This window comes from Aphis gossypii, unplaced genomic scaffold (assembly GCF_020184175.1).
Source record: "Aphis gossypii isolate Hap1 unplaced genomic scaffold, ASM2018417v2 Contig00222_ERROPOS65107, whole genome shotgun sequence".
NCBI classification, from domain to species: Eukaryota; Metazoa; Arthropoda; class Insecta; order Hemiptera; family Aphididae; genus Aphis; species Aphis gossypii.
Genome location: NW_026083032.1, coordinates 50061 through 60951, shown reverse-complemented (window position 1 = coordinate 60951; position 10891 = coordinate 50061). Strand labels below are relative to the sequence as shown.

Here is a 10891-nt window from a genome sequence, read left to right as displayed (position 1 = left end):
TATTTTTTTGTTAAAAAAAATCAGACAAAATGTGTGGAGTCTTTCCAAAATTTCAAAATTTCATAATTTAAATTACTAAATAAAGAAGGATCTCTTGTAAATTTTTTAATGTTATAGAGTAGTGATTCTCAAACTATGGGTCACAACTCAATTTTTAGTACCTATGTCTTAAGAATTAAGATATATTGATATTAAAATTAATTTTCTAGATTCGTATAAGATATTTATGATATTTTATTTTGTATGAACATCAACTATATAAATTGTGAGTTGCTGTTATCACTCATAGTAGAAAAAAACACACACTTTTCATATGCCTTAATATTAAAAATACATTTGTAAAATTATATTTATAACCCGAAACTTGATGATTTAAAAATATATAAAAAATTATAATTAATGTAATTAAAAATGTATATTTTACTGTAAAAATTAATAAATAAGTATTGTTTTGATACAAAAATTAAAATATTAAAATTATTATATTATATTATTATTCTATTATTTATTATAGAATTAATTTTATTTAACTAAATTAAACTATAGAGACCGTGCAGTGGTACAGCTAGCGCTCCCAGTGGTAAATTTGCTTACTTTTACCGGGAAACAAATCACACGCAAAATGTGTTATATTAATAATATTGCATGTATTCCATTTGATTTATAAACATTTTGATAGATACTTTGCGTAATTTACTATACACTTTACGTATAAACATTGTAGATAGGTATCTTAAGTTTAAAACTAAACCATTTATAAAGTTATTTTAATTTTCTTCTTCATAATAAAATATATAAATATGAATAAAAAATCGAATAACAATGTTGTGTTGTGAATTGCAATAATACATACAAAAATACAACAAATATAAAATTTTATAATTTTCCAAATCGGGCACATGAGAAAAAACACAAAAGACTGTTGGATTAAAGCAGTTAACAGAGTTGAGTAAGTAAATGAGATATAAATAATAAAATAATAAATTATTTTAAATAAAAATGTATAAAATATTATATACATTTATAGTCATTTATCAAAGTATTTATTTGAATTATATGTTACCTTATTAAAGTATTAATGGAAAACCTTGGATTCCAACAAAGAACAGTGTCATTTGTAGTGCTCATTTTGTTGGAAATAAGAAATCACTTGATCCAAGGAGTCCTTCATATATACCAACAATATTCCTAAAACTTTATAGAAAGAAATTGAATGACCCACTACAACAAAGTGCAAGATATGAACGAGCTATTAATCGTGGTGCCCTAGCTATTGAAAATCAATCAAACAATTCTGATGAAGTTGTAGGAGTCTTACCCCTTATAATAGATCAAAATAATATAAATACTTCAGTTAGTATATGTACACAAGTAGCATTTGATGTGCCTGATGATAATTTTATATTTTCTTGTAATTTTGATGGTAATAATGTTAGCACTCAAGTATCAATTCCTAAATTATTTCATAATTTTACTAAACCTACTATGGTTGAAAAATCTTGTGGGTTAGATTTTGAACAATCAACATTTTGTTTTTCTAAAATTTCATTTCATGGGTATGATTCAATCAAGTCAGAAAATTCATTAAAGACTTACTGGCACAACTTTTCAAATATTTAACTTTTTTTTGAAACTTTTACCTCAAAGTAATAGATTAATTATAAGTCAGGAAAATACTCTTTTAATTTGTTTGATGAAATTAGAACTTGGACTAACATATTCATCTTTAAGCACATTTTTTTCGATTCACAGAACAACTGTTAGTAGGGTTTTTTCAGAGTTTACTATTTTTAAGTCAGAAATGTAAACATTTAATATTTTGGCCCAGTAAAAGTACAATAATGGAAACGTTACCAGAAGTTTTTAAAAAAAATTACCCAAATTGTAGGTGCATTATTGACTCTACAGAAATTCGGTCAGAACAGCCTAAAACTGTGGAGCAGAGGGTTTGTATGTATTCACATTATAAAGGAGGATATACTATTAAAGTACTTGTTGCCATTACTCCAAATGGAATGGTTAGCTTTTTGTCTAAATCGTATGGTGGTAAATCCAGTGACAGTTATATCACTAACGATTCTGGTTTTTTGAATAAACTTGAACCTGGAGACCAGGTCCTTGCAGATAAGGGGTTTCCAGGGATAAAAACAGGTGTTGATGATCAGAATAGTATTCTTGTAATTCCTCCCATGCTCCATAATGGTAGATTTACCGAGGAAGAAGTTCTAAGTACTTATAATGTTGCTAGTGTGAGAATACATATTGAGAGGCTTTTTGCTAGGTTAAAAACATTTAATGTACTTAATAAAATTACATCTGATCTATTGGTATATATAGATAACATTTTATTTATGTGTTGTGTGTTAGTAAATTTAAGCAATCCAATAATAAAACAATAACACATTTATATAAAAACAATTTACTATTATTTCTTAATTAACAATGTTAAATAGATGTAAGTATCATATGATTTACTGATACGTGTATAATATATATATTAATCATATAAACCTCTTGCAATATGACTATTTATTTGATGTTACATAAGTTTGGTAAATAATATGAAAAATAAAATGTATCTAACTTAGAAATTAAGTTAGACAAGAATATTGGATCTTTTTTTATAACCAACAATAAAGGTTCAATAAAATTGAAAATATAAAAGTGACAATCATTTAAACCTGTACAGTACATTAAAATTTGAATTTGTGTATAATACACATGGCTAGCTTTTAAAACAATTTCTCCGTTTGAAATTTTTAAATAAGACAAATTTGGTATTCCAGTACTTGGATCAATTATTGGTTTTTTTTTGCAGGAACTAGGACATTTAATTTCTAATACTGAGATAATTTCTCCATTTTTCAAAATCAAACCATCAGGACTAGCACAAATCCAAGGTTTAGATGAATGAATAATAAGTCCACTTTTAATTACATCAACATTGTATGAAGAAGAGAACAACGTAAATGCTTTGTTTTCAGTCTGTAATCCATATAAAACATTAGATGCTCCTTTTCCTTTGATTTCCGTCTCATTTATTAAAGATATGGCCAATTTATTTTTACTTTTCTCAGATTTAGATTTTAATGTTTTTATTTTATGAGCTTTTAAACTAGATGAAATGCGAAATTTTCTGTATTCTAACCAAAAAATGTTTTGGGATTGGTTCAGTGTTTGATTAAAAATATGTTTAATTGTATCAGCATTAACAGAAATATGTGTAAAGAAAAAAATGTGTTCAACACAATTTAATGGAAATATAAAATAATTTGAAGCCTCATTATGAACTTGTTTCCTAATAAGATTAGATAAGTGTACAGCATTTTTTTCAATTTTTAATTGTTCAACAATCGTATTAAGTAGGTGTAAAATGGGGCTTCTGGAACCTAAGCAGCCCTCTAAGCAGCCGCCGCCGATTTTGTCTAAGCAGCCGCCGCCGCCGCCGCCGCCCCCCGCCGCCGCCGTCCCCCTCCCCGCCTCCACCACCGCCGCTGCCGCCGTCCCCGCCTCCGCCACTTCCATCGCCATGGTTATCATATTATTGTACACGTACTATATTACCGTATATTACCGTATATTACCGTATATTCAGCAGTTATCATGCGCAGAACTATTTTATCATATATTCAACAGATAACGCTATCTATCCTTGTTGTTGTTACCGGCATATTACCATTTGAAAAATTATAGTATAACAAGCATGTAGAGTCTTGTCTGCATTACAAACAATAGTATTATTCAATAATCTAACATGTTCTGACATGCATACTTAAACCTGTAGAAGAAATCCCTACCATAAAATATACATGTGAGGGTTTCAAAATCTGAAATGAAATCAGTCTATCACCACTCTTCGTTCGATTAAGTGCGTTGTTTTGTGATTAAATTTTTGAGTATGGCTGGTTCGATTGAAAACATGCGTGCTGTTTACAAGAAGAATGTTTTTACATATGTGCCTCCGTCACCACCAGCTAACCTAATCGATTGCAGTAATTTTTTCCTTGATTTTTCATCTCGCAAGTTTTTAAACATCGGACTCGATCCGACAGATGAATTCAACACCTTGATTCACATTATAACACCATCACGTTTTGTAAATATTTCCGCCGATTTTCTCAAACGTATTTTCCGACTTATGGGGAACATTTTATCATTTATACTTGAACAACCACAAAAGTATAAGCGTAATTTATTTTTGGATTCCGATTCAATTACAATATCTAGTATGGTGTACCAAGGAGAGAATATGCTCATTATAGAGTCTAAAATTCAAGACGGATGTCGCATACTGTTAAATCGTAACGACTTATTAAAGTTACAAGATTTAGAGTGGTCAATTTTCGAGATCATCGAGAGAAAAACCAAAATCGTTAAACCGCTCGTAATACAACAAATTAATCAAATCGCATCATACTTAAAAACAAATACCAAGGTTGAAACTAGAACGCTTGAAGATATGACAATTCGCGTGAAAAACATTAACAACATTTGCATTGCAACACATGTAAATGACTACAATTTCACAAGTCAGCTTCAATTACATGTAGCTAAACATATCGCACAAAGATGGTTGGACGAATTAGAAAAAGATGAGGTAAGAAAAAAAATATTTTTTTTATTTTTCTCATACCAATATTAATATTATATTTTATAGGGATAGGAGAAACCTTTTTCACCGCCATCATTTTACACTATATTTAATGAGGTAATATAACAAAACCTACTTTATAAAAAACAGATATTTTAATATTTCATGTTTTAGGAATTCTTTCTGATATCTCCCCTCCATCACAGACAAGCTGTACAGACGAAAACGATGGACCATACGGCCCGCAATACAATACTTATACAGACGAAAACGATGGACCATACGGACCGCAATACAATACTTATACAGACGAAAACGATGGACCATACGGACCGCAATACAATACTACCAACTCACTACCCAAAAGACGACACACTGTTTAATATACTTTTGTGTAAAAATATTTTTGTATAAAATTTGTATAGTATTTGTGTTAAAATAAAAACAACTCAGTTATTTTTTTAAAAAAAAGTTTTCTTTTTATTTATTAATAATAAGGTATAAAAAATATTTACAAAGTAAAAATAATATATTTACAAGGTATAAAAAAATAATTACAAATAGAATAATATACATATTTATGTATAAAAATTACAGTTTTCTAACATCACCGCTAAACGGGTTATAAGTTATAATCTGATCATGTAAAATTAAAATAAGCTGCAGTTTTCTCAGGAATAACCGTATCCGTTTCAAATTCTACTCGTAGGTCTATGGTCGATGCTTTTACGTTATCATTCTGATGCGATAAATCGACAACGACGATTGGAACATATGTTTGAAAAACATTTTTTGATAACAATGGTTCAGAATAATCTCTCTCGTAATACGATTTTTGAAAGTCTGTATAGGCTTTATACAGTAAGCTGATGGTATTATTTTTAAAATCAGCACGAAAGTCTTCATATGGAAACACTTCAGAATTTAAGTGTACCTTAAGATTTTTTAGTTGGCAGTGGTCAAAGCGCCCAGCATCGTTTTCTATATTTTTTTTTCTATCTGTTTGTAATCCAAACAAAATAAATCTAGGTTTTTCAAGCAAGCTGCTAGACTTTATCGTCCATGAATGTGAAGTATTTCTAGTTATCTTAACTTAATTATCTATAATCTTTACAAAAACTAACTATCTAGTTCTGCTTCGAGTTCCTCCCTATAAAATTCAAAATTATTAATTAAAAAATAATTAAAATATATATATATATATATATTTATATACTCACTCTATAGAATAGTGTCCATGAGCTAGGGTGTGTACTTTGTCTTCAAGTATAACCCTTTTATCATCAAAACTGTTATAAGTTAATTTATCGGATTTGATGGTCTTTAATTTGTGCTTGAATGAACGGATAGAGACGTTTGACGTTGTTACTTCCAAACTGGTATCACCAAACAAACACCGTTTATGATCTTGAAAAGTCATGTGGTTTCTAACAACATGTCCACGGATTCCTTTTGCTTTGATTTTCTCCTTATCTTCTAAAATGTAAGCGTAGGACTTTGCACGGAGAGCACAAAACTCTCTCATAATACGTCCATCGGTTTCATCAGAAAATAGCCCAGGAATCTTCTTTCTCTCAGCAATGTAACACGGGTGGTCACGAGACAGATTTGCAGTATCCATTCGATTCAACAAGTTGGGATTGTTCAACAGATCATTGTAAAAATCATCAGTTTGAATATAGTATACCAATGAATCTAAAATAATAAATTAAATTAATACCAATGAAACTAAAATAATAAATTAATAAAAGTACTAATTTACCTGTATCTGTATACATGAGCTCAATTTTATCATCATAATGTTTCTGCATTACGTTATAGTGATAGTCATACATTAAATACTTGGAAATTTCCAGCACTGCAAAACCTGATAAAAAAATTTAAAATATTAATATAACAATAAAAAATTTAAAATAAATGTAAATTACCTATATAAATAGGTTTACAAAAATCAATGATTTTGTTTTCTAATGCAACTGCATTTAGAGTTTCATTGTATGTGGTACAGTGTTTGAATGTTGACTGATTTATCAGTTTTTGTAAACGACGATCACTAGACACCAGTTCCATTTTTATTCTTTTCCGCATAGACTCCATGGTTTTCCCAAAAACCGCATTATTTAAAAGTTTGAAAAAGTCTTTCTCAAAGTCATTTGCTGCTTTTTTTCGCATCTCTGTGTTTAGTGCTATGTATGGAGCCAGCCATGGTGATTGATTAAACTGAACTACTCTATGAACCTATAATAAAAAATAATTATATTATAAATGTAAAATAAAAACATTTATACATTTACTTTTTCAACTATGAGTCCATTGGCTATAGCTTGCTGAAGGTTTCGGTAATGTATAATATAGTTTTTTTTCGACTGAAGTGTTGCCATGAGTTTTTTAACTTTTGAACCATTTTGTGGTAAGAAAGGAAAGTCGTTGTGTTTATCGTGGAGTTCTTTTGGATAAGTAATGTCAACTTCATATATCCGTCCGATGGGTGATGTATCGTTCAAATCATTCAGCCCTTCTAGTTTAGGTTCAACCCACTTAAAACCACCATAGGGCATGTGTTGTGACATTGCCCAACCGTACAGATTATTACCTAAAAAAATAAATTAATATTAAAAAATAATTAAAATATATGTATATGTATACTTACAATCTTGATAAATTAACCATGATTTGGGCTTTGTTGGATCATAATCTGGGGTCTTTTCATTATTAGCTTTAGCATACCTCATACTTGCTTGTGTCAAACCACCTCGAATTCCTATAAAAAATTTATATATTATAAATGTAAATTTTTATATATAATTATTATAATTACCCTTTTCAATCATCAACAGCATATCATACTCTGTGAGTAACTCTAATTTGACTCTGGTATATTTTAACATACAATCAAAGGAGAATCCTGGTGCTGTATAGTAAAAAGATGGGTCCAAACAGTATGTGGTTAAACATAGGTCTCTGAAGTTCTCAAACACGTCAGCCAACAATAAAACATCAATTTTCAGATATAGATCACTGTATTCACCCAAAGTCTTGCATCCAAAGTGACTCCAAACAGTTTTTGCATGTTCATAATCTTTCTTTATATGTGATTCTGTTAGTGTACTGTAGAAATCTGCTTTCTCTGGTAAATTGGTTTGCTCCAGCTTGTTCCAACCCCGTATACTCATAAGGGTAAACACCTTTACGAGTAACGAGTGGCAAGTCTGCGGTATTAAAATGTTTAGCTGTTTCTCTAAACTTTTCGAACCCTGGTGTTAATAATTGTCCGAGAGTGTTGATAAACTTGAAGCCATAAATCTTAATGTGTCGATGAACCGTATTGAAAAGTTGTTGGAAACGTGTTTTGAAAATGAGATGAATTTTTCTTCACTGTTTGGTACAACAGAAATTTTTTTCACATCGAGACCAAGTTCAGTTACAATAAAATGTGCATCATAATTCGATAAATTGTGAAAAAAACATGGTACAAAATTTGGTGTTTGAAGCTTGAGGTTGCAGGTATTACACAATGTTTGTCGAAATTTACCCGATAAGTGACAGTGATCAGCAACTTTATGGTTTCTCACAGAAAAACCGTTTTTACATAAATTACATGTCTTACATAAATTATGTGCTTGTTGTTGTTCTGTAGTAAAGGTTATTGGTATGTTGGTTTGTAATAATTTTTCAATGTTTTCAGCTATTTCAACGATACTCTTCACAAAAAGTTCACCCACATTCTGATTATCTTCATCGCCACGAAAAATTATAGGTGAAGTTGGAATATTAAATTGTTCAAGCAGTTCTGCGGGAACGTCGTTATTTGCTTTAACCATAAAACCATAACTCATGGCCTCGTGTTTTTGAATAGCTTTTGTATTGTTTCCACATTTTTCATCTGATTTTTTTAGTAGTGCTTCAAAATCAGCATATATAACTATCGGATGTCGTTGAGTTTTTTTCCATGCGTCGAATTCTAACATCGATCCGGGAGCAGGCATTCGAGGTAAAATTGGTTTGTGTGTTCCGCATATTAACTTGTGTTCTTCAAATCGTATGCGCTCATTTAATTCATATTTATTAATATTTAGAGGTTCGAACGATGTAAAGCACCGTTTACAAAATACAGCGCTTGCTTTATGTCGGGTTTTCTGTGATCGCACAAGTCGGGAAAAATTAGAGATGTAGGTAAAATGAGAATTTTCATCATCGGTTATTAGTAACAAGTCGAAATGATCTGTTTTTTCTTCGTCTACCACCTTCAATGGAAACACTTCATATTTTGGAAATTTTTGCGGTGGTTGGAAATGTTTTTCGAGTCCGTAAACATTGACAGTTACATTAGGATTATTTTTTTCAAAAATGCTAACCTGATGTAATTTTGTTGGGAACGTGAGACCGGAAAAATAATATTTTTCTTCGTGCGTTGTATAATTTTCTATACGTTGTTTATTCGATCCCGTAACGTGTTTTGCTAAAATTGCCCACTTGAAGCACTATTGGTCTGAGTTTTGGGGATTGATTACAGCTTTTTTTCTTTCAATGAAATCAGGTAACGGAATATAAGACGATGCGCTCATAGGCGTATATTGATAAACACCTAATAATATTCCGTCAATACACTGTAGCGTATAACCACTTCCTTTGCTAGAATATTCGTCTTGTTCAGCCATTAATTTTATAATGCCTTCTTCAACAATTTCCCGTACACCAGTTTCGGCAAAAATCGGTCTAGCTGAGGTCTTAAATGAACGGTTCTCTGATGTATTATCAACATTTGGAATATTGTATGTAGCTTCCAGCTTTAAATTAAACTTGATCGGATGTTTAGACGCTTGTGATTTTAGTAACTCGACTAATTCAGATTTAATCGAATTAAAAAATTCAATATAGTTTTGAATATTTTCGATATTTTTTGCGTAATACCATACGACTTTTCTATTTGCAGAAGACGAAATTTCGATAAAGCCGGGAGACTGTACAAGAAGTAAACGTGCTTTTTAGCTTTGATAGCAGACGTAGTGTTTGCGGAAGAAGTACGTTTTCCGTTATCGGTTGTAGTGTAAGAATCTTTAAAAAATAAAAAACCTAATTAATATCTAAAAATGTGCTGTCGAGAATGTCGCGAGTGATAAAATATAAATACCTGTATTAGCGTCTAGCATTTCATATGCGTCCATTGCAAGCATACAAATATCGTCATCAGATAACATGTTTGAACCACCAGCCGGTATATCTGGAACAGTTATTTGTGGTGTTATCTGTATATCTTCACGTGCGGCGGGTTGACGATGAGCAGGCACGTTAATGATATCTTGAGAAAATTATTATAAATTAATATAATGAATGATGAAAAATAATATTATATAAATACGTACCATGAACATTTTTATGGTGTCTATTAAGATCTGACTTGTATTTAAATGTCGTTGGGCAAATAGTGCACGGGAAACGTATACCGGTATGTGTTTTTTGGTGTTTATTAAGATCTGACTTGTATTTAAATGTCGTAGGGCAAATAGTGCATGTGAATCGAATTCCGAGATGAGTTTTTTTATGAGTCAACAAATTACGCTTCGCGTTAAAAACTGATGGACACTTATCGCATTTAAACATGTTTAAATAAAGTGATTAGGCACTTGGAAAAATTGTTGTGTGAAAACGCGGAGATAGTATGTACGAAATGGTTGTCTAGAACAGACTGAACGTACATCGACGGATAACGGAGCAAGTGTCTTAGCATTTGCGGTGGTGAAGATAAATTAAGAAAGGGTTAGGTAAAATATTATTTGGGAATTAGGTATATCACTATAGATTTTTAACTATTTTGGGTATCATTGTATTGAACAGAACATCGATAAAATTCCTGAAACTGACCTGCATGTGTCGAGAATAGACCGGTTGGGACAGGACATTTTCGATAACAATAGAATACATTAGTGTTTTTCGATCAAATAGTATCGTAAAACCCAACGACGTATTATTTAATTTGTATCACATTTTATATATGATTTATATTACTCACCTAAAGATGTGATTGTACGTTTTTCACCATGACTCCTCCTCATCATTTTTATCATGGAACGTTATTTTTTTATTGATATAATCTAAAATCTTATAACTATATTCTATATTTAACACATCTAAAATTAAACAGCTATTTTTTTTTCTTTTTTCCCAATTCTAATTTTTCTTATCTTCTAATTTTTCTCCTAATTTTAAATCTAAATTAAATATAATACTACTTAAACTAATATTTACATTATTAACTTATTTAACTTATTAATATAAATCTTATATAATAACTCCTCCCAA

The 10891-nt window shown here is 30.4% G+C and overlaps 3 protein-coding genes and 1 pseudogene across 3 annotated transcripts; 2 read left to right on the top strand and 2 right to left on the bottom strand.

Annotated features, from left to right (window-relative positions):
* The first annotated feature begins 826 nt into the window (after positions 1-826).
* On the top strand, positions 827-2399 carry LOC126553374 (uncharacterized; annotated as a pseudogene).
* A 1402-nt stretch (positions 2400-3801) lies between these two features.
* LOC126553373 (uncharacterized) lies at positions 3802-4663 on the top strand. Its single transcript, XM_050208550.1, has 2 exons — positions 3802-4597; positions 4658-4663. The coding sequence occupies exons 1-2, from the start codon at positions 3899-3901 to the stop codon at positions 4661-4663; spliced, it is 705 nt and encodes a 234-aa protein (XP_050064507.1). The 5' UTR covers positions 3802-3898.
* Positions 4664-5640: 977 nt separating this feature from the next.
* Positions 5641-7667, bottom strand: LOC126553369 (uncharacterized). The gene is made up of 7 exons (XM_050208547.1): positions 7410-7667; positions 7242-7352; positions 6886-7184; positions 6520-6829; positions 6354-6458; positions 5812-6286; positions 5641-5741 (listed from the first exon to the last, which is right to left on the bottom strand). Exons 1-7 carry the CDS (start codon positions 7477-7479, stop codon positions 5711-5713), a joined length of 1401 nt encoding a protein of 466 aa, XP_050064504.1. The 5' UTR covers positions 7480-7667; the 3' UTR covers positions 5641-5710.
* Positions 7668-9130: 1463 nt separating this feature from the next.
* LOC126553372 (uncharacterized) lies at positions 9131-10647 on the bottom strand. The gene is made up of 3 exons (XM_050208549.1): positions 10602-10647; positions 9723-9890; positions 9131-9646 (listed from the first exon to the last, which is right to left on the bottom strand). Exons 1-3 carry the CDS (start codon positions 10645-10647, stop codon positions 9432-9434), a joined length of 429 nt encoding a protein of 142 aa, XP_050064506.1. The 3' UTR covers positions 9131-9431.
* Between the last annotated feature and the right edge of the window lie 244 nt (positions 10648-10891).

Bases quoted from the DNA above. Each gene is read 5' to 3' on its own strand.
- LOC126553373 (XM_050208550.1), top strand. From the start codon at position 3,899: ATGGCTGGTTCGATTGAAAACATGCGTGCTGTTTACAAGAAGAATGTT.
- LOC126553369 (XM_050208547.1), bottom strand. From the start codon at position 7,479: ATGTTAAAATATACCAGAGTCAAATTAGAGTTACTCACAGAGTATGAT. The intron at 7,353-7,409 runs GTAATTATAATA...AATTTTTTATAG, and splicing joins GCTGTTGATGATTGAAAAGG to GAATTCGAGGTGGTTTGACA. The intron at 7,185-7,241 runs GTAAGTATACAT...TTATTTTTTTAG, and splicing joins ATGGTTAATTTATCAAGATT to GTAATAATCTGTACGGTTGG.
- LOC126553372 (XM_050208549.1), bottom strand. From the start codon at position 10,647: ATGATGAGGAGGAGTCATGGTGAAAAACGTACAATCACATCTTTAG. The intron at 9,891-10,601 runs GTGAGTAATATA...AATTTTCTCAAG, and splicing joins ACGTACAATCACATCTTTAG to ATATCATTAACGTGCCTGCT. The intron at 9,647-9,722 runs GTATTTATATTT...TATTTTTTAAAG, and splicing joins AATGCTAGACGCTAATACAG to ATTCTTACACTACAACCGAT.